Source organism: Thunnus maccoyii, chromosome 2 (genome assembly GCF_910596095.1).
Source record: "Thunnus maccoyii chromosome 2, fThuMac1.1, whole genome shotgun sequence".
Taxonomy (NCBI): Eukaryota; Metazoa; Chordata; class Actinopteri; order Scombriformes; family Scombridae; genus Thunnus; species Thunnus maccoyii.
This window is the reverse complement of record NC_056534.1, coordinates 2,626,161-2,654,132: the sequence shown is the minus strand read 5'-3', so window position 1 is coordinate 2,654,132 and position 27,972 is coordinate 2,626,161. Positions and strand designations below refer to the sequence as shown.

At 41.6% G+C, this 27,972-nt stretch overlaps 1 protein-coding gene across 1 annotated transcript; it reads right to left on the bottom strand.

Annotated features, from left to right (window-relative positions):
- Positions 1 to 27,972, bottom strand: LOC121906959 (complement C3-like). The gene is made up of 42 exons (XM_042426220.1): positions 27,591 to 27,972; positions 26,557 to 26,752; positions 26,194 to 26,356; positions 25,535 to 25,629; positions 25,062 to 25,150; positions 24,151 to 24,233; positions 23,969 to 24,056; positions 23,697 to 23,799; positions 23,258 to 23,378; positions 22,944 to 23,059; positions 22,386 to 22,532; positions 21,591 to 21,690; positions 21,380 to 21,468; positions 21,057 to 21,254; positions 20,754 to 20,909; positions 20,330 to 20,459; positions 19,666 to 19,728; positions 19,447 to 19,567; positions 19,240 to 19,328; positions 18,936 to 19,075; positions 17,863 to 18,075; positions 17,555 to 17,606; positions 17,342 to 17,431; positions 16,960 to 17,166; positions 16,667 to 16,742; positions 16,364 to 16,523; positions 16,102 to 16,197; positions 13,844 to 13,994; positions 12,862 to 12,947; positions 12,360 to 12,437; positions 12,062 to 12,217; positions 11,878 to 11,940; positions 11,665 to 11,746; positions 11,481 to 11,529; positions 3,139 to 3,229; positions 2,917 to 3,006; positions 2,717 to 2,819; positions 2,433 to 2,522; positions 1,399 to 1,488; positions 1,225 to 1,308; positions 514 to 658; positions 1 to 267 (listed from the first exon to the last, which is right to left on the bottom strand). The coding sequence occupies exons 1-42, from the start codon at positions 27,665 to 27,667 to the stop codon at positions 126 to 128; spliced, it is 4,758 nt and encodes a 1,585-aa protein (XP_042282154.1). The 5' UTR covers positions 27,668 to 27,972; the 3' UTR covers positions 1 to 125.

Genomic DNA, 27,972 nt, shown 5'->3' with positions numbered 1-27,972 from the left:
TAAGACCATTACATTTTAATCAACAGTGTAACATTTTAACTTTTACATCACTTATATCTTGTAGCAGTTTAAGTTTTAGACAAAACAGCTAATTTCAAAAAAACATTTTATTTCCTTGAATTTCACTACGACGGACATCCAAAGTCTTGGTACGTCTCGACCAACTCCTCAATGCCCAAACAGGTTGTTCTGTATTCTGCAGTCTGACACTCTGTGTCTGTAGGCCAGTACTCGATCCAGGTTCTCTCACTAAGCACATACTGATACCTGAGGAGAGCAAAGTTAAAAAACATATTGTATGTTCATGTGGTCAGCTACCTGTAGTAATCTAGATTTAACTTGTTGGATTGAAATATAAACAGATGAAAAAGCATGACTCCCTCCCTTCCATAACAGGTAATATAGCAACAAACTAAGCTGCACATGACAGGCAAACCTGATTTTGTGTAGTAAAAATGTTGAAACTGAGATGATGCTATGAGGAGGGTGCACACACACAAAGAACAAACTTACGATTGCCTCTCCTCATCTCTGTGAATATCTTTGGATATGCCCATGATAAGGAAGGTTTTGCCAATTCCCAGATTTAAAGCCTCTCTGCAGTGTGGATAACTGAGGAATGTGCGCTGGGAACCCTCAGGAATCACATCATAAAGTCCTGTAATTACAATGTAGGAGAAGAGAAAGAAGATGTTTTAACAAACAACTCAATCAAAACAATAATAAAAGACAGAGTTTGATGACGTCAGGGGGTTGTGGGAGTTGCTGTTTTCATTGTGTGGCTAAAAAAATGTGGCTAAATACTGAATAAAAGTCAATTTATGACAGTTTCTGGCAAACAACCACAACGCTGATGTATCATCTTGCAGGCGTGTACTCTTTAGTGGGCGCCATTGTGGCAGACAAATACAATGTCATACAATGCTGGGTATGAACCATGGGGGTGCACCAGACTATTTCTTGACCAGGACCAGTAACTTCCTGCAGTCTCCACTAGTTACCTGCCAATGCAAGCTAAACTATCCAGCTGCTGGCTGTAGCTTCCTGAGAGTGGTATCAATCATCTAATCTCACTCTTGGTAAGAAAGCAATTTCCCAAATATTTCCCAAAATGTCAAACTCTCCCCAAATTTCAAATATCTAAGGTAGTGGCAAAAAATTGTCACTTTCAATTTTAAGGCACTTTAGTTTCGTTTTGAAGGTTCAAAGCAGATAAATACCCACCTTCCTTGATGACTTGCAGTATCTGCATTGTATAGATGTCGGTGGACCCAACGTCTTCAAAGTTTTCCACTCTCACTTTGTAAGCTGAGGACAGACAAGTTGCAGATGTTAGCCCACATACTTACTTCCTTGATCTCCCACTAACACAAATGCAGTCCATTTACATTCTCTTACCAAAATCAATAGCGGTCGTTGTCCTCTCACATAACATAGCTGTGCGCTGATTGTTGTTGATTTTACCCTTCTTCTGCATACTGCAGTTCTCTGGACACAGACAATGGGCACAAAACAAATACACAACTTATGACCTGATTAAATAAGCACATGTGCATATCTGTGGATAAGTTGATGGGTGAGTACAGCTGTAATCAAAGTCACAACTTAATTTTGTAAGCTCTGAGCACTGTTCTGATCCTATAGGATCCAGCAGGTGCTTGCTGATAACTACAGTAATGTGCAAAGGTTTCAGGCACTTAATGTTTAAATTCTTATCCATCACATATTACCATCTGGGAAATGAACGGTCCCAAATTCAACCTGCAGCATGAAAATGACTCCAAACATACAGCCAGAGTCACAAAGAACTATCTTCAGTGAAAAGAACAAGGAGTCCTGCAACAGATGGTCCCCATGGAGCCTAAAACTTTTGTACAGTATTGTATGTTACCTTCAGGTGATTTACAGTAAACCAAATTCCGGGACCATCTCCTTTGCCAGATCTTAAAGGGGCACTTCACTGATTTTATGCATATTTACCCATCTGAGGTGCACTACTCAGCTTGTGAAAACACGTCAGCAAGGTTTGACCATTCTTTTTAGCCATATTAGCAATGTCTGTCAGTTGGTCCACTTCTTTGGTTCAGACTGAAATATTCCAACTATTGAACGGATTGCCATGAAATTTGGAACAGACATTAATGTTGCCCTCAGAATGAATTGTAATCAGTTTGGTGATCCCCAGCAGTCTCAGCTATACTTTGTGTTTTAGTGCTTATTAGCAAATATTAATTCTAAATCGCTGCAGTTTACAGACAAAGCAGAATGATCACCCCCCCAAACCACTGATCAAAATAATGCTTTACCTCTTTGAAGCACATTGTTCGTGTTGTGTTTATGTGCTTCTTTTAGAAGAATTTTCGGTGTATGGTTTGCTTAGGTATGCTTGCTGTAGACAGACTTTTTCATCCGTGAGACTTCATCCTGCTTACCTTCAGCACATATGCATACATTATTTGTGCAGAGCCTCAAAACCTGTCCAGCTCTTCTCTCCGGATGGTAGTATTTCACACAACGTGTCTCTGCAGTGAGAAAGAAAGATATTTAAAAAATATTTTCTGCCCATTGCTGTACATCGCAAAATAATCATAAAATACTTTGAAAATCTAATCATTTCTGCTTATCCATCCTGTTAATTACTCTGAATATTTATCAGCAGCAAAGAAAAATGAAGCTCATAGAGGCAGCATACAGTATAAGTGTCTTTGAGACTCACGTTCATAGTATTCATAGACAGACACAGCAGCTGGTTGTAAGATGCCCACTTTCAGCGTCTGATGGATCCTAAAAGTGATCTCCTCTGGATGTTGGTGAGAAACCTGTGGAGAGATGTAAGACAAAGGTGAGACAGATATGCATAGCGAAAGGACAAGGCAGAGAGAAAAGGGGTAGAGGGAGGTAATACTGATGCCTTGCCTTGTCCAGGTAGATAATGAGTGAGCCTCTTTCTGACAGGACTTTGTTCATCTCATATTTTGCAATAGTGCGGGCAGGTCCTCTGGACAACTACACATCCAAACATACACACAAACATGATTAGACAACTTCCTAGACCATAAAACACATCTTGTTTTCCTAACCCTAAATACTGACTTTTGAACTCTATACGGGTATGTGCATATCTGTAAAGACTCTTACTAAGTCAAGGTCGTTTGTGTTAGCGGTGAAGCCCGTTAGCAAGCCAATATCCAAGATTGACATGGTTGCATCGCGCTCCAAGTCCCTAAACCTGCACACAGAAAATGGACAGAGTATTTTAAAAAAAAACAGAATAACACATGGAGAGAATGAAAGTGAGAAAGTGAAGCTTTATTAAATATCCTTACAAGGCCCCCATGAGCTGTTTTTTTTTCACAGACAGTGGGCTCCCTTAAATGGCTACATGGCTATATTTTATATAGCACTTTTATCCTATATTTTAGGTTAATCCATTTACCTGTCAGATGGATTTTGTTTACTTTAGTTAATCATTGGTTAGGTGTCGTATTGAAAGTTCCTGTTGGTGGAAATAATATGTTAACTCTCTACCCACACTATGCGCTAAAATGTTCTTTTTTAGAAACATTTTAGCGCATTGTTCTGTTTAATTCTCCATCATCTGTAGCTTCCCCCAAGGAACGGTCCCCCAGAGGCTGGTCTGGTGGAGGCAAAGTGCGGGCTCCCCGACGGGCAGGCATCTTAGCTGGCTGGTCAGGATGACACCGATGAAAATCAGCAATGAGGTTGGAGTCGACGATGAAACGAGCAGGAACCCAGGATCTCTCTTCCGGGCCATACCCCTCCCAGTCCACCAAGTACTGAAGGCCTCTCCCCCGCCGGCGGGAGCGCATCAGGCGATGCACCGTGTAGACTGGACCCCCATCAACAATGTGTGGAGGAGGTGGTGGCGGTGCTGCAGGGACCAAGGGACTGTCATGGACTGGCTTCACCTTGGAGACATGGAAGGTTGGATGGATGCGCATAGAGCGCGGGAGCTTCAACCGTACTGCAACGGGATTGATGACTTTCTGTATAGTGAAGGGTCCAATGTGTTTAGGTGCCATCTTCCTGGATTCCACATGGAGGGGCAGGTCTCGGGTGGAGAGCCACACTCGCTGACCCGCTTGGTAAGTAGGTGCAGGGGTGCGGCGGCGGTTGGCGGTGGCAGTGTAGCGGTCCACAGACCGAAGGAGGATGGAACGGGCCCGGAGCCAGGTTCTGCGGCAGCGGCGGATGAAGGCTTGGACAGATGGGCAGGAAACCTCCTTCTCCTGGGTGGGGAACAACGGTGGTTGATAGCCGTATGCACATTGGAAAGGAGAGAAGCCGGTGGCAGAGCAGATGAGGGAGTTGTGAGCATATTCTACCCACAACAGCTGTGAGGACCAGGAGGAGGGGTTCTGGGAGGCCATGCACTGCAGGGCCGTTTCCAACTCCTGGTTCATGCGCTCCGTTTGCCCATTGGTCTGAGGGTGGAAGCCGGAGGACAGACTGGCGGTGGCACCCAGGAGACTGCAGAACTCTCTCCAAAAAACAGAGGCAAATTGAGGCCCACGGTCTGACACCACATCGACAGGGAGGCCATGAAGACGGAATATGTGGAGCAGGACCAACTGAGCAGTTCTCTTGGCTGAAGGGAGCTTGGGCAGAGGCACGAAGTGGGCCATTTCACTGAAGCGGTCCACAATGGTCAGGATGACAGTATGGCCTTCAGAAGAGGGAAGGCCTGTCACAAAGTCCATGGAGATGTGGGACCACGGGCAGTGGGGAACAGGAAGAGGCTGCAGAAGTCCTGCTGGGGCCCGGCGGGAGGTCTTGTGTTGATTACAGACTGGGCAGGCTTTGACGAAGTCCTGGGTGTCCTCTTTCAAGCTGAGCCACCAGAAGCACTGGAGGAGGGCGTGCTGTGTCCGTCGAGCACCAGGGTGGCAGGAGAGCTTGGAGGAGTGGGCCCACTGCAGCACCTCTGACCTCAAGGCTGGAGGGACGAACAAGCAGTTTGGCGGGCAGGAGCTGGGACCAGGCTGTCCCTCAGCCGCTGCTCTCACCCTCTCCTCGATGTCCCAGGTCACCGCGGCGATAAGACAGGACCCAGGGAGGATGGGCTCTGGCCCCTTTCCAGATTCCTCCACTCTCTGGAATTGCCGGGACAGGGCGTCGGGCTTGGCATTATGAGACCCAGGGCAGTAGGAGAGGGTAAAGTTGAACCGGGCAAAGAACAGGCACCAACGGGCTTGGCGGGAATTCAGTCTTTTAGCCGATCGGATGTACTCCAAGTTCTTGTGGTCAGTCCAGACCAGAAAAGGCTCTTTGGTACCCTCCAACCAATGCCGTCACTCTTCAAGAGCCATCTTCACCGCCGGCAGCTCCCTGTTGCCAATATCATAATTCCTCTCGGCAGGCGACAAACGCTGAGAGAAGAAGGCACATGGGTGGAGCTTCTGGTCAGTGGCAGAGCGCTGGGACAGGACAGCCCCTATCCCCACATCAGAGGCATCCACCTCCACAATGAACTGGCGATCAGGGTTGGGCATCTGAAGGATGGGTGCTGAGGTGAACCGTGTCTTGAGAGTTTGGAAGGCTTTGTCAGTGGAAGGTGACCACTGAAAAGGCACCTTGGAGGAGGTCAGGGCGGTGAGAGGAGCTGCCACGGAGCTGTAATTGTGGATGAAGCGGCGGTAGAAATTGGCAAAACCCAGGAAGCACTGAAGCTGTTTGCGGGACTCAGGAACAGGCCAGAAGGTGACGGCAGAGACTTTAGCTGGGTCCATCTGTACACTGTCTTTTTCAACTATGTACCCCAGGAAGGACACTGAGGAGGCATGGAACTCACACTTCTCAGCTTTAACAAACAGGGAGTTCTCAAGGAGGCGCTGGAGGACGGCTTGGACATGGTGAATGTGTTCATCTCTGGACTGGGAGAAGATGAGAATGTCATCCAGGTAGACAAAGACGAACCAGTTGAGCATGTCTCGTAGAACGTCGTTTACCAGGGCCTGGAAGACGGCGGGGGCATTGGTGAGGCCGAATGGCATGACGAGGTACTCGTAGTGCCCTGTCGGGGTGTTGAAGGCCGTCTTCCACTCGTCTCCCTCTCTGATGTGGACAAGGTGATACGCGTTGCGCAGGTCGAGCTTGGTGAAAATGGTGGCCCCCTGGAGCAGCTCGAAGGCGGAGGAGATGAGTGGCAGCGGGTACCTGTTCTTGATAGTAATGTCATTTAGCCCTCGGTAGACAATGCAGGGTCTCAGTGTCTTGTCCTTCTTCTCCACGAAGAAAAAACCCGCCCCGGCAGGAGAGGAAGAAGGTCGGATGAGGCCCGCAGCCAGAGAGTCATTGATATAAGTCTCCATGGCCTTTCTCTCAGGCTCAGACAAGGAGTACAGGTGCCCCTTGGGGTGTGAAGTCCCAGGCAAGAGGTCAATAGCGCAGTCGTAGGGACGGTGCAGAGGCAGAGATGTGGCTTTGGCTTTACTGAAGACCAGGCAGAAGTCGTGGTACTCCGGCAGCACCCTGGAGAGATCGGGCGAGGAGCTGGGGCTGGGGGAGTGAAGTGGCAAGGAGGCTTGCTGCAGGCACCTGAGATGACAGGAGGGGCTCCACCCTTGAATGGCCCCCGTGACCCAGTCGATGTGAGGGTTGTGAAGACGGAGCCAAGGATACCCCAGGATGAGAGGCAGACGGAGTGAGCTCAGGATGTGAAACTGGATTGTTTCGTGGTGGTTGCCAGAGAGCAGCAGATGGACAGGGGAGGTTTGATGTGTGACGTTGCCCAAGATGTGTCCATCTAGGGCTCTAGCGGGAACCGGTTGTGGCAAGGGAACCCGCCCGAGCCCCAACTGAAGGGCCAACTCCTCGTCAATAATGCAGGCATCAGCCCCAGAGTCAATGAAGGTAGCCATGGTGTGGGGACCGTCCGGAAGGAGGAGCCGGGCCTGTAGCAGAGCTCTTTGGGGACGGGGAGACACTAGGGAAGTTGGGCTCACCAGGATCTCCCCCATTACTGTTGAGCCCTGGCCTTTGCTGGACATCTCGAGATGAAGTGCCCTGCTGCTCCACAGTAAAGGCAGAGGTTGGCCTTACGGCAACTCCTTCTCCTCTGGGGTGAGGGAGGTGCGTCCCAGCTGCATAGGCTCAGGATCCCCTGTCTGCAGAGCTGAAGAGGAGGCAGAGTTGGCTGCGACGGCACCCCCATGGGAGCGGGACGGCAGAGGGCGATGGCCTCCCCCGTGACGCTTCTCTTGTCGCTGGGCCTGGATGCGGAGGTCGATGCGGGTGGCCAACTCAACCACCCCATCCAACGTGGTGGGCAGGTCATGGGAAACCAGTTCATCCTTGATGTAGTCGGCCAAACCGTTGAGGAATGCGTCGCAGAGGGCCAAGTTGTTCCACTTGCTTCGGCTGGCTCTGGTGCGAAAGTCTATGGAATAGTTTCAGTCCAATCAGACCTCCGATTGCCTCAGGACCACAGGTATCCAAGCCAAACACCTTGTGAAGCTCTGTGGCAAACAGGTCAAAGGAAGCACAGGCTGGTGACCGTCTCTCCCACTCGGCTGTCCCCCATAACCAAGCTCTGCCCGTCAGATGGTTGATGAAGAATGCAACCTTCGCTCCCTCCGTGGTGAAGGTGCGGGGCTGCAGAGCAAACAGGAGAGAGCAGTTGGTGAGGAAAGGGCCACAGGTCTCTCGGTCACCCTCGTAGCGCTCCAGGATTCCCACCTGGGGCTCAGGGGCATCCATGGGTAGCAAAGGGGCTGGAGCAAGTGCAGGAGCGGTAGCAGGCGGAGCAGGAGGAGAAGCAGCCCCAGAGGCTTGAGGGGCTTGGGTTAGCAGGGCTGTTAACTGCTGCAGCTGTCCAGCTAACATTGTTAGCGCCTGCTCGTGGGCTGCTGCTGCCTGTTTGGTTTCAGTCACAGCTGCTGTCATCATGGCCTCATGTTGTTGAAGGACGCCTTCAATCCTTTCAAGGCGACTCAGCGGTGAGGGTTCGTGCGCTGGATCCATAATTGGTCAGATTGTACTGTAATGGGTATAGGATGGACCCAATAGCAGCACAAATGACACTGGTATAAACTTTGCAGTCTTTATTTCACACGATGTCAAGGCAATATTAGCACGGTCAGAGAAACACAGTTCTAATGAGTATGACTCCACCGGAAATTGAACCCCGATCTTCCACTCCCACAGCGGACAAAGACCAGGGAACAGGCAGGCAGAACTCAGAGTCAGGGACAGAAGGCTGGTGGGTTTACCGGGGCAGAGACGAGGAGCGATGGTCGAAGACAAGCTGATCAGAAACCAGGAAGGCAGTCCAGTGAAGAAAGCGAGATGACTTAGCATAGTAGCGTAGACAATCTGACAAGGAGGGAGTGGGCCGAGGCAGCTTATATACTGGCTTGATTGCAGATGATGAGCAGGTGGGAGCGCCAGGTGAAGGTGGTTGAACTAATGAGGGGTGTGGCAGAGCAGAGAGTGAGACTGAATGATTGGATGATTCCCACAGCAACAGGTGAGGGGGAGAGCAGACTCTGACACTATTTGTACTTCATCAACCCAGAGGAAGACACCTTTCCTTCATCCCCTTATGTGGTGGTGTGGTGGGACTACGATCCCTTTGCTTTTATTACCGGGTGCACCCAGAACTATAAACTGACCTAAACACTGAATAGACTGACTACAACTAAGGACTGATAAAACTTGAACATAACAAAGAACTGAACTTTGTTACACCATAAGGGACATTGCTTTAGAGGAACTAAAGACGTCTACTGTACATGGTTTATTAAAATTGGTTATTAAAGTTGAATTGCTTTAAGTTATGTCTGTTATTGGTTTTAATAGTATATTTATCTGCTGAAATATGGGTTTGTAGGAGTATTAGTACTTTGAGCAGTGAGTTGCTGAGCAAGTGAGGCTGTGATGAGATGTCTCAGCCCAGAATGATCATTTGGCTTTGGGTCACAGATGTGCAGAGGTCCATTTGGGCTTTTGCTGGCTTATTGTAAAACGTGTCAGTGGGGATTCAGGCTTGAATCTCTTGTGATCTTTTGGTTAAATGCAGAATAAACTTTCCTGATTACGCTTTGTGTTTACTCTGGCTTGAAAGAAACTTCAAATAAAAGACTATGAAAAATATGAAAATGCAAGGCTTAATCTTAAAAAGATCAATAACTGAACGTGTTTTAAAAAGGTTTAAAATATGCGCTTACTTAGAAAAAGGAAAGAGAAGTCTTAAAGGGGTAGTTTCTTACTCATGAGGAGGAGGCCAGCTCAAAGAAAAATCTCTGTGAGGCTATTTTATAAGTTTCGACAAGAGTGGAGTAGTTTTGAATGTTTTTTAAACTGAACTAAGCTGAATTACTGATGAATATTCAATTTCTTTGTTCTCAGGGCCTGCATCTTCGGAAATAAGTGAACTTTTGGAAAAAGTCTAATTCTGTGTTTTTACACGCAAAAATCACACTTCAAGTCACTATGACCAAGTATTTCACATTAAAGTTGTAAACACATTCTTTTCATAACGTTCAAGTATTTCATAATATTTATCAAATAATATTCTGATTAATAACGATCCTGCTGTAATATAATGAATAAAAGAGTTAAAGCAGCAATTCTGTGAGGTGAGAAACAAATATACATTCAACATAGTTATTTCATTACTTCTGTAACAAAGCATTCAAGGTGACTTCCTACCTAATGTGCTAATCAATATATGATTAAAGTTAGGTCATTTTCAAGTAATATTGCATAGACTATATAAACACCAACAAGTGAGATTATTCAAACCTATATTTCTAAACTTATCAAAAAGATGACAATATGATAAAATGTAAGATGACCAACTTCTTCAACATCTCACCAATATAACATAGTGCACTTATCAAAGTTACATCATTCTTTATGAATTTTTAAGGTAAACAATTTGACAGGGCCCATATACTGATTAAACGGCTAATTTCACAGTTATTAAGGTTTGGAATATAACAGGAGTTCATTTTGCAGTGTTGCAAAGGAATGCTCCTCTTGAGATTTGTAACCTTGGGATTGTGTAGATAAAAGGGTCTGTGTCCCATTTAAGGTAGGGCTTTTTGTTTTTTCTGTGGTCCAAGTGACCTTAGGGTCAGTTTTATACTTTTAGTTCAGGCAATAATTTCAGGATGTTCAGTCAGAAATGGTCTCTTAGGAGGTCTTTCTAAGTCTGTTGAGCATCATTGATCAACCTCCACTTAGAGGGTTACAAAGGTCAGTTCTGCAGGCCAAGGGTTTACTCTTACCAACTTTGGAATCCAGGCAAGATTACTTTAACACAACTAAAGAACAAGCAGTTGTCAAGGCCTGCTGTGAAACTGGTTCATTGTACCTGAAGAAGGTAAAAAAAAAAGTTTTTCTTTTGTTAAAAATGTTTTTTTTTATGTTTTTCACTGTATCATCTTATTTTCTTACAAAAGAAAAGTTTTAATGTAAGTAATGTCCTTTACCTATCTTCAACCCCTCCCTACGAACTTAGACACTGGTCCAATATCATTTAACTACCCTGTGGTCATTAGGCGTCGCAGGGGTTACATAACCAAGTGTCCTCAGTGGTTTTGCCATAATCTGTGTCAATTATGAGATTGGCCAGCAGCTGTCCTATGATGACATCATTGATGACTTTGCTGCTAAAACATCTAGTTTTGAAGATGATGATGATGTTAATAATGCTAAGCTAAGTCCCTTAAATTAAAATAAGTTTTTTTTATGTGTAAACAGCAGCATTTGGTCCCATTTATATGCATATGGAATATTGATGGCTGAAGAGCAAAACCTCCTATCTGAAAAATGCATGTTTTTGAGAAAACTAAAAAAAAAACATGTTGTTTTTTTCACAGAATGTTATTTGTTAAGGATACCCAACATATACTACACTGTAATAACTATACAAACATACAGTAAACAATACCACATATCCTTAACAAATAGCATTCTGCAAGAAAACAACAAGTTTTTTTTAACCCTCCTGTTGTCTTCCTGTCAATCATGCAACTTTTGTCCTCCGGAGTCAAAATTGATCCGGGAGGACAAAAGTCCCCAAAAACACCCAAAATTCAAGTGGTGATCATTACTTTTACTTGCAAAGTGTGTGTTATGGATCCATCCATGTGATTTCCAGGCGATTAGATGAAAGAAATTCATATTTCTGATATAAAAACATTTGAAAACGGGTCAAATTTGACCCGAAGACAACAGGAGGGTTAAACAAGTTTCCTCAAAAAAGTGCATTTTTCAGATAGGAAGTTTTGCTCTTCTGCCATCGATATGATGCAGCGATGAAATATGATCCAAAATGCTAGAAATGGCCCTTGATTGCAGGCAATTAAAATTATGGTAAAACTGAGAGGAGAGAAATAGAAACAGAGCAGGGAAGAAGTGAAATGTTGAAGGACCATAGCTGGCTAGAAAATTATCTGTATAAAGCCATGTTACTGAAACACAAGTCAGTGTTACGTCTTGATTGTACTCACAAAACTTCTATTTTCAGCTTGTATATCTTCTCATCATCTTCCATTCTATCTGGAGGAGCAAACAGTAGATGAGCATTAGTATTTTAAATAGTTTTTCTCATTAAAGAAACATACTTAAAGAACATAAAAAGCAACAAATAAAGACTAATATATACAGTGGATGAGACAGAGGGCATCAAATTACCTGGGAGGAGCTGCACAGACAGGTTAAACTGTTGACAGTCACTCTCCTTTTCTTTAGGTAAAGCGTAATACAGTGACACCATCTGTCACATAGACAAAAGTGCATTTTAATATTGCATTCATTGTGATAAATGAAATTAAATAATCTGGAATTCCAAAGGGACACATCAATACACAACAGATGATCAGAACAAAAATATTATCTTTTACTTACTGTCAGCGTTGCTTCTCCGGTGCCCTCGGCAGTCACTTTCACATCCTGGTTTATATTATGGAACTGTTGGGATTTAAATATGCACACAAACACACACACACGGGTCAGCGGGGAAATACACACAGAAAGCAGAATGCATGATGGTATGATATGTGTGTTTGTACATGATGTGTGTGTGTCTCACTGTAGATGTTCTGGTGATATGGTAGTTGTCCTTGTTGAAGTTGAACTTGTCAGGGAATGACATGCCTGGCAATAGGATGTCCACATTCAGATCATACTCTGGTTCTTCAGCATTTGCCCAGTACTCAGCTACAGCCTGATACACTATCATGGTAGCCTGGAGGGAAAAAGAGTGTGGGGTGGGGGTGGTTGGGGGAAAGAAACTTGAGCCCATTTGACCTGAAAAAAAAGTGCAGTTGATGCACAAATAGTGGTATATGAATATACAGTATCAAAGTTGACAGAGAGGTCTGTGCTACCTGAGTTGATCCATAGCCTCCACCCACTTTCTGCTGTTTGTTGAACCATCTCACAACAGGTCTGGCATCCTCAAAGGCCTTTATTAACAGAAGGCAAGAAAAGGGTTGAAATCTGTGTGATTGACTCTGTATTTGATTTTTTAATCTTAATTCTGTTATGGTTAAATTATTTCCTGTCAGTTTCTAAAGTGAACCATAGATTGTTAGATTACCGAATCAGTTTTTCTTATTATTATTATGACACAGTCATCTTGTTGAGACTTGAAACTTGTCCGATAGAATCAATCAATCACAATAAAGCATAATGTCTCCTTTATTTTTACATTTGACATTACTGAGAGACAAATTTCACTGACTTTGGTTTCCAGTCAGGGAAACGCCTCTCTTCACCAACCATCTGCCCTTTAAGTGAGCTAATAAGAATGATGACTCTCTTGTGTGTTTTCTGTGTTTTCTGTAACATGACGTGCTGGTGAAACACACATAATTGGGACGTACTCACCTTGACCTTGACCAAAGCCAAAAGAGCATAAGCTGTGGTTTCAAGGGTGTACACCTGTCCCTTAGGTACAGGCCAGTGGGATAACTCTGAAGGAGACACAGACAAATATTTTTTATTGCTGTGCTTTACCTGTGAAAAGCTTAATCAACTATTAAATCTCCAATCCCTAATCTTAAAATATCTAACCTAATCTGTGAAAAATTAAATAAAAAGTCTGACTGATGAGGCCAGTACTGACATTGATATTTGAAAGTTAAATTATCAGATATTTGTCTTTTAATATTAACACCTAACATAACCAAACATTTCTGATAAAGATCAATTAAAACTTCAAAATTCTTATATTCGTACTGAGCAGTGGCAGATTGTAACTAAGTGCATTTACTCAAGTACTGTCCATAAATACACATTTGAGGTACTTGTACATTACTTGAATACTTCCATTTTATGCTACTTTGTATTTCTACTTAATGTTGTTGTTTTTGTTATTGAATTATTATTAATATTTTTACTTCACTACAATTCTTTGCCTCTAATAGTTACTGGTTGCTTTTAGATTAAGATTTTACATAAAATATTATATTTTCATATTCTAACTGTTGTTTAAATTGTCTGCTCTTTTCTGTTTAAAATTTGTTATGCACTTTGTGTGAAAGGTGCTATGTAAATAAAGTTTATTACTAATATTATTATAATAAAGAAACATATGATTTTATGATGACAATTATATAATATGATGCAGACTATTAATCTATGATGAGATAAACTACAACATTAAAATGTTCTTACATGTATTTGTTAGCGATAAAAACAAACAGTATAATATAGGCTACCAATAAAATATAACACTCTAAAAGAAGCCAGTCTGCATTATGAATACTTATAATACTGATAATACTTCTGTACTTTAACTTAAATAACATTTGTTCTGGTGGACAATCTATGTAAGTGAGATACTACAATAATTGTTGTGTGACAACACCTGGAGAAACAAAGTTGTAGAGGATCTGCCGGTTCAGTTTGCCTTCATTGGCCAGGGCATATGATGTCATGGCAACAGCATATGGGTTGGTGAGGCTAGGCAGAAGCTTCTCCAGGTAGGCAACAGCTTTGTCTATACTGTCTAGTAGACTCTGGACAGTAGAAGAAGATGAGGGAAGGAGGAAGAAGAGAATGGGAGAACAGGCAGGCAGGAAAAATGAACACAAAAGGCTTTAAAGCAACTAATTCATTTTCAATATCCACTCTGTATGTTAGAGCAGTATTTGAACCTGGGACAAGACTGGATTGTTCCCTCTCTTACCATCTTCTTTGCCTTATGAGCCATACTGAGCCTAGTTACTGAGTTACTGAGTTGGTTACTGTTGAGGTGTGGGGTAATGATGTTATGCATAAACACGAGAGAAAAAGAATGAGGAGTGTGTGTTTATCTGCTCTATTGTAAGCTGCAATTGTTTGCATGTCTGTATACAGTACTATCTACAGTGGCAACAGATACTTACTTTTAAGGCCAAAGAGCACATAATTAACTCATTCAAACCTGGAAACATGATGTTAGGCTAACGCTAGTCACATTCCAGCAACCCCAGAATATTTTACACAACAAACACAAGTTATTCCGTATCCACAAAGGAATTTCTCTAGTCCTGTTAAAAGTGAAACACTGTTACACAGTTATGTTGGAACAAAATAAGTCTGATTTTACTATTTTTTTAAAGGTGCCTTCAGACAGCAAGTAGTTGTTGCTGCCGCCTCCTTTGATTTCAGTGTAAAAGTGATGGCTGCTGTGCCGCCAAGGCTGGAGCGACAAGGAGAGGAAGGGCAGCTGCCGCTCTTTTGAATGTGCACAGATTTTTGCTAACTTTGGTGACGCTTTAGATTACAGCCCACAACGTACAGCTTAATTACTCCGTAGTTACAGTGAAATCTTTTGTACTAATGGTGTACCAGTACAGTGCATACAGATACATATACATAGGTACAGGGGAACAAGATGTGACGCTATGGAATAAGGGGGCAACAATTAAGGTACTTATAAAGAACTTAAACTGTAGTTACTTTTTAACTGCTGGGTACCTATTCTATTAGAGTACCTATTCTTCTACAGAGTTCATTATGGTTCAGCTTTTCCAACTTGCTGCCATGGCTTGCCGTGTGACCATAGCAACCACAGAAACCATAGTTAGGGAAGAGCATTGGGAAACAATACAGGAGTTGATTTTACTGGCATCAGAGTTTCCTGAATGGTACACTTATACACTTGGTTGATATTAGCAGCCTGTGGTGTAGCCTACAGGTTGGAAGGATCGGAGGCAGCTGGGAGCCATTGTGGCTGCATTCTGCCCTGCCGATTCAAAACACAGACTATCAATGTTGTTCGTTTGAAAGCAACTTTATAAAACTAGGACGAACTAGCTCTACAGCAAATGTGAGATTAATTATCTACTTTGCCACAGCTAATAAATTTGCTAGCTTGCAAAACTGATGGTCACTGGCTAGAAATGCTTTTGCCTGCTTTTATCTACTTCTGTCTCATATTTAAAACTTTCTGCAAATTTTCAATCTGTCACTGTTACCATTAAGTGCATTATCCACCTGTTGTACATTTTCAATTTGTGCATAAAAAACCCTGAAATTTTGAAAGAGTTTTTACATTTGGCTGAGGTGGAAAAGATGGTATATTGACAAAATCAAGATGCAACAAAGTACAATAGCAACCTGAAGCATGTGACTTAAATGTCATTTAAGCTTCTGCTTCATTGAAGAGACAACAAATACCATGTAGACAGATGAGGGGACTATACCGTTCCCCAGATTAATGCATGTGACAAATATAAATGCCATATTTCCATCACATTTCCACATGGTTTTCCATTGTTTGAGGTTTGACTAGTGTTCTTTCAGTTATGTCAGCTTGTTGCACCCTCATCTTCTGCAATGGTTTCATAGCATCAAACTGGAGAATTAGCACCAGTAACTTTGTATCTTGATGTGCCCGATTCCTAACATTTGAAGTCAACAGTAGTTGATGGAAACATGCATTAATGTGCCATGCAAGAATGGAAAGCTTGACAGGCTTAGCAACAGTAACTAGGGGAGCAGGGTTTAGCTAGTGGTCAATTGCTTAATGGTGGTTCGGTGACTGCAGAAAGCTTGCTTTCGCTCATCATTAATTTGTAGTCAGTGAATGAAAAAATTAAACTGGTGAGGGAAAAAGATGTTTGCAGGTGAGGTACTCACATTCACTGTGGCAGCACACAGTGTGCGTGACTCCTGCATAGCAATTAGGCAGAAGGCCGTCATGGAGGCATCTGAATCTGTGCCACGCACATCACCCTACACGCACAGACACACAGTTGTCAGAACCATCATCAATATCAACAGCATGAACATCTCTTTGTGCATATACTGTAAGATCATAGTGATGTGATTGTTTTTGTCTCAGTTAGCTATTTTTTTAGCATCAATTAAAGACTGATGTAACTGAAATCATTGCACGCACAATCATCTCTCCATGGTACACTTTTCCAACTTCTCTAAACACGCCATCAGGTTGTTGTGTGTTGAGAATTAGAAACTTGACAGCATCACAGATCTTATCTTTTTCCATTGCCACCAGACCGTTGGCCATGGTAAAAACCTTGGTAACATATGCTGTCAGCCTTAGAGAGGAGAGGAGAGGGTGTAAAAGTTTAGTTAAATTTATTTTCACATGAAATACACCCATCCTCACAAAGTTGGAATCTCAGTTAAGTAGGATGAGCAAACATTTACATATGTGTTTATGAATGTTTTGATGCCTCACCACGTGCTACTTTGGTGATGAGCCCAAACAGCAAAAGAACCATCCGACTTATGGTAATTAAGCTCGTTCTGGTAGCCTGCACACAAACAAAACCCACAACCTTTTCACTGACTGCCATTCAATTAATCTTATCCGATGGATGACAATTTGAGAAGTCTTGTGATCCTCGTTTAAAGTGTATGAGGTCATGTTTTTTTTTCTGCAATTTATTGATATCATTTCTGCCAGTCAGTAATGTAGAAATCCAACAGATAGAGGTTTTTGTGCTAATTGTTGTATCTATGTGTGCCTACCGGCTTGGATGTGTTGCAGGGCTTCGCCACGTTTCTGAAAGCCCACAGTCTTCCACTGGTTGGTTTTATCCAAATATGTGGTTGCAATGACAGGCAGGGTCATGAGGATCATGTTGTCCTCTCCACTGCCTGAGGGCCGGACAATCAGACTACCCATTGATGTCCCACTAATGGCGTTCTCCACCAGTTGACTTACTTGCTCTCTCCCTGCATGCACACAGACACACAGAAACCATAACATTATAGACTGACTGGGAGAAACAACCAAACAAACATGTAAAGGTCCTGCACAACCAGTGAAGTCATTGCCAATGAGAAGCAACAACAGTAACAGTTAACACCAGTGCAGTTTTTTGTTTGCCCATACAACATTATATCTCACCTGTCACAGAGATCTGTGTTCTAGTAGGTGTGTCTGGAACCAAATCCTTCTTAGGAATTCTACTGTTGATAATTACTTCTTGTTTACCATCTAAAGGGACACACCATGGTCAAGTTGGAGGATTAATTACCAAGTGAAGAAAACATGATATTACTAAATTATTTTGTTGCTCCTATACTGCAGCCATTTAATGAGTAATCTCATCACACAAACCTTTAGGGTCCAAAATTATAATTTGAGGATATTTAACCAGTACGCCTTCAGGCTGGAGAAACAACAGGACAAACATCAGAGAAAATATTGTTGAGTAATCTTTATAGGCTGGTGTGTAGGAAAATACAACGTGGCTTCCTTGTTCAAATATTGCTCTATCTTTCTCAGTCTGTTTTTCTTATTTTCAGTTGCATTTTAAAAGACTGATATACAGAAAACAAGAGTCTTCTAGACATGCATCAAAGTCAATCGAGTGGCTAAATAGGGCAACTGTACAAACTGATTGCAACTGGTTGAAAGCCTCTTACCACCACCCGCAGCATCTTCTGGATTCCATCACTGAGAGAAGAGTCTTTAACAGCTGCTTTGACCTCAATTGGGTATTGTCCCTCCTTCATGGGAATAATGATAAAGGGTACAGATCGTGTCGTTTCGGGCCCAACTTTAACCTCCTGACGATACTTTCCACGCTTAGAGGCTGAACTGCACACATGCTCTGCCTCAATCAGATCCACACGCACCTTGAAAACAAGACAAAGATGGAGAAAGAAACTGAGGTATGTGCAGTTGATTGAAGATGAGGATCCCCTCCCTGAGTAGAAGATTCTGAAATACTGTATGTTGATTCTCTGAGCATCTACACATAATTTCTTATCACTTTCAACAGTTTCAGCCACTGTGTTTCCTTATCTATAGAATAACAACAACGTTATTTTTTTCTTAAAGGACCAGTGTGTAGGATTTAATGTCATCTAGTGGTGAGGTTGCAGATCACAACTAGTTGAATACCCCTCCCGCTCCAAGTGTGTAGGAACACCTATGGTGGACACGAAACTCGCCAAAAACGCAAAAGGCCCTCTCTAGAGCCAGGGTTTGGTTTGTCTATTCTGGGCTACTGCAGAAAAAAAATGTCAGTCTCTGTGGAGGAGGACCTGCTCCCTATGTAGATATATTCCATTTCTGCTAAGCCTGTTCTGCTACTTACCACTAAATTCTACACACTGCACCTTTAAATAGGGATTTGCATGATTATTGATAATAATAATGATCAGTATTAGTTTAAGTCAGTTAACGATGAAGACCCCATTTGAAGAAAATGTCATGCTTTAAACTGTTTCCTAAAAGATCAATTTGATCTTAAGAATGGAAAGGCACACAGCAAATATTGCAGTGAGACATCACAGTTATCACAGACTGGAGAAAAGATTGCTTCTTGCTTTACTTTCATTTATTATCTCTCTTTTTTTGCCAAATGTTGAATGTCAGTCCAATATGTACTTTTGTTTTTGCCCTTCTGTTTGCAAACTCTCCAGAAAAATAATATGATTTCATCAGCTTCCTGAATGTCCTTAAACACCAGAGCAGAGAAACATAGACTTACTGTGATATAGTCTGGGCTGTAGTTGTGGAGAATTGCCTGAACTTCTACCTGCTCTCCTCGGACAGCAGAGTAAGGCAGCCTGAGATCAATGAAGAAATTCTTCCGGACAATTACCTCTAACGGATCGCCAACACAGATTCCTTAAAGATGGGACGGATTAAAAGAAACACAACAAAACAAGGGATGACAGAAGAAGAAAAACAAGTGTGAGGGATGGAGAGACAGTACAATAAAGGGCTTTTGGCTTTAAGGTTAAAGAGGCACAATTAAAGCACAAGACAGATTTTAGTCACTGAATCCTCACCATTGGTTCTTGACAGACTAATGCCAGTCAATTCCCAGGTTGTGATTGAGTATTGCAAAGGGATATTTCTGTAATAGACTATTTTTTCACTGAAACATAGAAAAGTGTTATCAGGTTGACAGATAAAAGGTCATTTTAAATTCAAGTGGTGTCATGAAATTAGTTATCAGTATATTTGTATGTGTTTATAGATGTCAGTTGACTCACCAATTAGGTTCTTGTGGAGGGCAAGGAGGCAGTGTGATATCTAACCACAGCCAACTTTCAGGGAACGAGGTGCGAGTAATAATCTCATTGCTGTCCATGTAACTGTTGTCATCTTCCTCACCTGATGAATACATTTAAAAAGGTTACTATTTTTAACTGGGAGACAGTGATTGTTTTCCAGCTTGGTGGTTATTGGGTCGTTTCAGCTGTGCTTCTTACTTAAGCTGGATGCAACGGCTGTAGTGGCACGTCTCCTCCTGCTGGGGGTCGGACATTTCAATTCTGGAAATGCAACACAGACTAAATCTTTAAATGATGATCAGTGGCTGACTGTTGAAGTCAACATGGAAATGTCCCAAAAACTGCGGTTCACCCAAATTACATAAAACATATTTTCTCACTTTCCCTAGTGGTATTTGGCAGGTAGTTTTGGAGCTTATGATATCTGTTGCCTATTTTTTTGCAAATTTTGTTAGTTGTGCAGAGAGCATTAAAAAATTACATTAAAAAAAAACTTACTTCAGAGTCCCTGAAACCATCTGCATGGCAAGATACCTTATCTTGGCTGACCTCCAGTGGTTTAACTTCTTGATTTCAACAATAAAGTGAAATCAATCAAATACCATGTAATTTGGGTGAACAAACCATGTAAAGAGCAACTTAAAACTGCCTGAAAATTGTGTCTTTGCTGACCTCTGGTGGTTTAACTTCTTCTCTTCCTGCAGTGATGCACAGGTATACTCAATGACCCAGTGATATCACTGCTGGGTGTGGCTAAAGGTGCGCATTTCTGACCACACCCAAGCTGGGTTTGGTTGGGAATGGACGAATGAGATAAGTAGGAGGAGGGAAAACAATGAGACTACATATTAAGTAGTATCACCTTGTCTATAGGGGGTCCCAGAACCGGTGCTGGACTCGAATAACAGCCCAGCATCGTAGAATACACTCATGCTGTCCTTCCCTCCACCTGGTGTGCAGCCTGTGTCGTACTTCTCTATTTGGTCCCACACCTGAGCAGTAAAATACAAACATACAAGGGTTAAATTAAACAGACATATCAGTAAACTCACATGACAAATTGCATGCCAAAAATCTGCTGCATGAAAATATCCTTCTGGATATTATTTGAAAGCACAGACTAACACACCTGTATACTCTGTATCTATTTTTAGAGAGAGTATTTATCTGTACTTTAGAAATACTGAAAAGGGAACGTGTGTATGTTATTTATGTCTTAAACCGAGATTTTGCAATGAATCCTCTTTCAAATAGTTTGGAAAATACAGATAGAATAAAGAAATTGCCTTTTTCTGGGTGAGGCGGTGCTTGTTGTTTAGGGCATAGACGCCTTTGTCAACTGCCACCAGTCCCACTACGGCTCCTGGGTCTCCTGTGACCTTCAGACCAAACACCCTGCGAGGCTCATAGGATGGAGCAGGTCCTGATGATTCCAGCTTCAGCTAGATGTGAAAGAAAGGACAATGAAGGAAACATGCAGATTTGTACTTGTTAAAGCAGTTACATTAAAATATATCCTAGAACTTAAATCAGCTTGAGTGTGGGTGGATTTTTCATTAGTTTAACTACTTCAATGTTGTGTGCCTCACCGAGCCCATGCAGGAGTCCTTGACATCCACCCAAACAGAATCTGATACCACTTCATTGTCAACTGTATGTAGTATGTAGTAGGCTATGATGCGGAATGATGGCAACATCTCTTTGGTGATGGGCAATGACAAGGAAATCAGTATTTGTCCTTTTGACTGGCGATGGCCATGTTTCACCAGCTGACCTCTGCTTAGGATCTGAGGGCACAGATTTGAACATCAGCACTCAGCCAACATGTGTTTACATATTGGCAGATTGCAGGACACAAACATTCAAGCATGTGCACAAACACACACACACACAGGTATGAAACATTTCTCACCAGGTATGTGATGTCTTGAGTTTGCTGCCTGTTGATCATGAGGTTGATTTTCAAGTTGTCCCCTAATTCTATCTCAGCTGTATCCACATCTACAAAAATTACATTTTGTGATTATTACTAGACATGGAAGAGATCTTGGCACTTAGGCAGCACTGCCGCTGCAATCCACATCTTCTTATAAAACCTTATGTTGTTTCAGGATGCTTCTTACCTATGTGGATGTAGTTATTGTTTTTGGTAGTATATGGGAGAGCTACCATGGTGGCTGATGCTTGCCTTTCAGGTGAAATGCGAGGATCGCTGGTCTTTGCCTGCGTTTGAACACGCACATAAGTAAGTGTACACGCACAGTTAAATAAATATATGCACATGAAAACAATTAAAGAAATAGCAAAAAGATTTGTACCCATAGATGAACATCAGTTGACAGAACAGAAAAGGACCTACAGATAATGGAGTGACACAGTATAATAAAGGCCGGTTATCGCTGCCAAATTCAAAGTTTTTGAGCTTGCAAATATTACGGCTTTGTCCTATTTGAGGGCTGTTTTAAATCTTGCCACTTAATTGTTTTAAATAAAAAAGTGTTCCTTTTTCTCTCCTGAGTTAAGGCACTTTAAACTGACATCCAGCATCAACTGACGCTACAACTCAACTAGTATTATCAACAGTACTAACTTCACAGATAAACCTGTGCCTGGCTTTTTTTCAGTCATCTCCCCATTGAGTTTTGCCACCAGGGGGCAGAAAAACATCAACATACACAGCCTCCACATGCGGTATTACTGGCTTATAAATTTATAATGATGATAATGATGATAATATTGATCAACTTTCATATCCAGCAGACACAGAACCACATTAGCCTTTATTTGGAGTTACATTTCTGCCCACCTGATGAATGTGAACCTAATAGTCATTCTCCTTTTAGCTTAAAAGTTGTAGATTTAAGCTTCTGTTTGCCAAACCTGGCTGTAAAGACTTTCAAAACATTTTGGAGACTTACAGTGATCGTCAGTCTTGGGGCCTGTACATCTGTATTGACGACAAGCTTGGCCATGCCATTGGATGCAGTGATGCCCAGCGACAGGCCTGGATCGACTACCACAACAACATGTTGTGCTGGAGTCTCATCAGGATTCAGAACTTCAATCTGCCATCCAAGACACAAACAGCTGAACAATCAGAAAAGATCTAAATATCTCTAAAAAGACATATTATTAATGGTAATGTAATGCTATTAGATTACTTTGGCTGCAAACTGCATAAGCTGGGCACTAAATATTATGACTTAATATATATAGTGACCCTGTGCGTTTATTTGTGAATTTCTACTGTCTAAAGATCTGTTTTGCATCATAATGATCCAGACAAATTGAAGCATTGCACTAATCAGTTACAGTTTTATGGACATTTAGGGAGCATTAAACAGCGTGTGGCTTTTGAAACAAAAAATAAGAAAGAAAACAATAATTGATGGTATGAAAGTTGGGCTCAAACAGTGACTGTATTTCAGCAGTGAAATATTTTCTGGAAAGGGTTTATTTAAAGTAGAATCATTTACCGTCACTTCAAAGGACCATCCTGGTTTGAAATATTTGGGTGTTTTCTTGAAGTGGATGGTGTAAGGTGATGTGACAATCTGGATGCCTCTCAACTCTGCCTCCACCATTTCACTACCTGTGAGATTATGCAGAAATATATTTATTTATCCCGATATGGCATTTTTCTTTTCTTTCTTTGTCTTTCTTGTGTTGGAAATTTTTAGACGTTACTGATGGTTAATTTGAACTGTTATACCTGTTGTGCTGCTAAGTCATAAGATTCCCACATGATCAAATGTACTGAACAGGCAGAAACACAGTCTCTCTTTCTCACCGCTATCTGTCAGCACACTGACAGCTACATATATGGACTTCCCCACCAGCTCATTGATGTTTGGGAAGGTCTGTGTGATGTGCTCTCTCCTCAATGTAACCTGTCCAAGACCATTCTCGACCTAATGTGACATAATACAGAAATGCATCTTGAAATACAGTCAGTGTACAATTGATAGGAATTTAGTTGGGTGTGTAAATTCTTATGTTAATCTGGCTTAATTCTGAACATGAATACCTCTCTCTGGATATAACAATTATAACTGACATATGGACAACAGTAAAATCCCAGACATTTTTCATGTTGTGCAGTCTTGCAGATTTTGTAGCACTGGTAAAGGCCAGATTTGGGTTTGGCCAGATGTGCTTGTGCATATGAGAGATTAGACACACAGAGTATGACAGATAGAGATGCAGCAAAAGTGTTTGTATGCACTCACCGGCACTCTCTGAAGAGAGCTGGGAAAGCTGTACTTTTGACCCTCCTGCACAACCCCAAACACTACGTAGGCTGTCCCGTCCACCTCTTTACCAAACAGATACCTAAAACCACAAGAGAAGGACACATTTTAATCAATCAAATAAAACAGGAGAGAGTTAGAATAGGAACTATTACAAAGAGATTAGTCAAAACACCTTTTACTTTCTCCTCTAATCCAATCTACCAATCAAACTCATTCTCCAAATCCACAAAACAAGAACCTGCACTTACGTAGCTTTAATGTCGACGGTGAAGTCTTTGCTGTCCGCATAGAGGAAAGCGGTAAGAGGCATCAATTTAACCTCAAAACTGGGCAGCACTGAAAAATTGAAAACATTTTATTGGATGTCTAATCAGGTAAAGAGTAAATTGTACAGGTTTTTAAATGACGGCTCACGTAAAGAGGGACTCACTGTATTCTTTGACCTCAAACTGTGTAGAGAAGCTCTGCTGTGGGTTGCTCCGGAACCTGGTAACCACCTTCCACAGTCCGGGACTTAACACACACACACACACGGACAAATACTTCAATAATCAAGCAAAAGATTAAAATATTAGTAGTAATGGTCCAAACCTCAGATTCAAGTTATGTCTTATACAAGTTTAGATATGAACAAATGAGCTGCTGCAACACACTTTTAGTGTCCTACATTCAGGTTGGCCGACAAACTACACAATTGTTAGAAAGGTACCTTTGTTTTACCTCTGTTTAGACTGATTATTTAATAGGATTAACTGTACTATGATTCATTTACAATAAATATTCAGATTGAAATAGGCTGGATACGATATATTACCATACAATTAAAAGGAATAATTTTGGGAAACAAACAAAATTGCCTTCTGGTGGAGAGTTACATGAGAAAATTGATACTTTACCACTCTCATATCTGTACACTAAATATAAAGTTATAGCCAGCAGCCAGTTAGCTAAGCTTAAGAGACTGGAAACAAGGGGAAACAACTAGCCTGGCACAGTCCATAGATAACAAAATTCACATGTTCACTATCTCACTAATTAACATGTTATATCTCATGTGTTTTGTTTGTACAATAACCTAAGTATGAAAACAATAATTTGCCTGGGGGGTTGACAATTGGGCCAGAGCATTTCTTGCCTCCACGCAATAACTTCCTGGAGTCTGCGCTGGTTGCCTGTCAATTGCTAACTTTTTACTTTCAGACTTAATGCAAACCAGACTAGCTGTTTCACCCGGTTTCCAGTCCAAATTGTTACATGTTAAAAATGTTAAATTCCCCACTAACACCTGCCAACCACAACAGAATGTACCGTAATGCAATTAAAGTAAAATAAAATACACACCTGACAATTTCACCCAGTCTGAACTTTCCAGAGTAGATGCCTGATCTAAAAGAACCTGGATGAAGTGATCTAATGATGCCTTCAGGGCTCTAAAAATATGCAACATTGAACAATCATTAAAAGATTAAAAATGAGCCTTGTCAGTTTATACATTTATTGAAATCATTCTATATTTTCAACAAGTCCTTTGTTTACTCTCCATAAATCTGATCAGTTCTTGGACACTGTCTTAAACATTTCTTAATTTTTTTTTGTCTACCTCTCAGGGAGAGGCTGCAACACAACCATTAGAGGGAGACATTTATTTTTATGAGTGGGACGTGTGTCGGAAGAGATGAAACAAAGGAATACAAAGGTCATTCAAGTATTTAAGAAGCATGCAGGGAGAAAAAGTGGAAAGTGAAAAAGTGAGAAATGATCTCACCTACAGTTGAACAGTGACAGCTCATTACAATATAAAGTTGAATCATTACCACAGTCTCAATGGCAATAGAAGTATCAACTTGGGTTGCTTCATCTCTCTCTACTGGCTCCATACTGGGCGTCACTGCAAACATCCTGTAATAAACTGAGAGACAGAGAAGAGGTCATGGTGTATCTATTTTAAGTTTTCACTTTATTATTCCACTTATGTGAAAAGAAGAGTTCATTTTACTGTAGTTTTTTCATGCAGTCACTCTTGAAAAATGAAAGATGTGCTGGTCAAACTGTGATGCTCTCAGAGATGATTGGGATTTTTAGGAGGGGAATATTAGGGGGAGCATTTCCTTTCTAGCAGGTGTTTGTATTCTCTATTTATTAAATATTTTTTCTTTTTTTTTTCTCATTGTTAAAATGTATTTATCTCTTGCTTTAAAGACCTTAAAAATTATAGTTCATCTTAAGAAGTCTATCCTTCAATTTTGAAATTGATATTGTACATTATCAACACCAGTAAAAAATGCTTTCAAAATATCCTTTATGAACACTAAAGAAGTAGTTCATAATGTTTATTATTCAATTTTGCAACAGCTTAATACATTCTACCATCTGACATAGATTGGGTGATATTTTCTAGGGAGATACCTTAGCATACCTACAGATATTTTCACAAGGGTAGACGTTGTATTTCTCAGCAATGATGCGAACTTACCTTCGCTGTCGGGGGTGTAGAGGGTCTTGTCGGTCTGGATGAAGATATAGCCAGACTGGAGGGAGACTAAGACGACTTTCTCCAGCAGATGGTCAGGGAACTGAGCTTGCAGGTACACATACTGCTTCATGTTAGGATCCTTACTGAATTCCCCAACAGGGATCTGAAACCAGAGACATAAACATTACATGAGGAGCAGAATCGATATGTCATGAGCATTTATAAATGCTAAATCTATTGTTTGTGGTCTTGATAGAGAAATTGATTTCTACAAATTATGTGATGAATGCAGGCAAAATACAAAAAGTCAAGTATTGTGTAAGAGTAACATACAGTATAAAGTACATACAGTATTTATTTTACCATAATTTGTCCGAAGCTCTGGAAACTGTTTGCTCCATTAAGGGTCACAGATGTGGTTGCCAGCAATTCGGTTTTGGTTGGATGGTTCATCACTTTGATTTCGACCCTGATGTCACCTCCGGTGCAATATTGACACTCCACAAAGATGTTTTCTGCTGTTCCTACCCGCAACAAGTTGGGGGCAGCCATCACTCGTCTGCAGAGCAGTGGGGACAGAGAGAGAGACAGTATCACTGCACTGAATCATACTGCTGCTCAGGATGCACTGACTTACTGACAAACATGGTCTTTTTTATTGTAAGGCACTATAACCCCCACATACATGCTAATGACAATGAGGTTTGTCACTATTTAAACACAAGATATACTGCTGTAACCCTGTGACACATGTTAATGCCTTAGTGTGGACATTCTCTTACAATATTTGTTTCATTTAAAGGACTTTTACAGACTTAAAGAGGTAGAAATGTCCAGAATTTCACATTGTTTCCATATTTTTCCTTTCTTATTTCTTTAATTGTCTTATGACCCCTCAGGTTTAATTTGGAACTACTGCTTTGCAGCCTGAGGATCATCTGATCTAGCATGGACTTCACACACAATAAGTAATCTATTTATTATCTTAACTAAAATCCAGCACTGGATCAGTAAAACTGTTTGCTGTGTGTGGTGTACTGCATCACTGTGCAAACTCAGAACAAATGTGGGCCAACTTGCTGGCATCATTTGAAAGACCACATTACCTTGACTTATGAAACTGTAAACTGGTCCACTGACCATTTTGTAAGACACAAGTGAAATTAGCACTATGTTAAACTGATACACGCACAATACGTCCTTCATATCCATACACTTTTTAAATAAATTATAAATGTATAGAACCACCGATCTTGTTGTTGTGCTCCTTACAGTTTCACCACAACAATTTGAATATCAGGAAGCTGAGCAAACAAACTGCATATTTTGTATTTTTGTTTTGTCTGTGTTAATTAAATCTCATGAAGAGTGTATGAAGGCAAGCTAGGTCTACTTACAATGGAGCTCCATCAGCCAGAGAAGCCAGGGAGGCAAAGGCCAGAGAGGCCAGCAGCCACAGTGCAGCTCTACACATCCTCCTACCCGATCCTGATCTGCCGTCAATGAAGACTCTAGCTCTGCAGCACTCTCCTTCTATCCTCTCACACCTCTACCTGTCCTCACTACCGTCTCATCCGTCCCCCTCTCAAAGGTTTCTGTACACATGTGTAAACACAACACACACATGATTTCCCAGCAACAGTTGAGAAACTGCTCAGTTCTGATAAACATTGAAGGGTAAACAGAAAAAATCAATGAGGGTTTACATACTTGACTAACTTCTAAACGCTGTTGATTAAACAGTTCTTTGCAGAATTAAATAAAAACAGCAATTTCACA

Excerpts from the sequence above, each read along its gene's own strand:
- LOC121906959 (XM_042426220.1), bottom strand. The coding sequence starts at position 27,667 with ATGTGTAGAGCTGCACTGTGGCTGCTGGCCTCTCTGGCCTTTGCCTCC. Across the intron at positions 21,469-21,590 it reads CAATAACTACATCCACATAG|ATGTGGATACAGCTGAGATA; the intron begins GTAAGAAGCATC and ends TAATTTTTGTAG. Across the intron at positions 12,218-12,359 it reads GAGGCTATGGATCAACTCAG|GCTACCATGATAGTGTATCA; the intron begins GTAGCACAGACC and ends TTTTCCCTCCAG.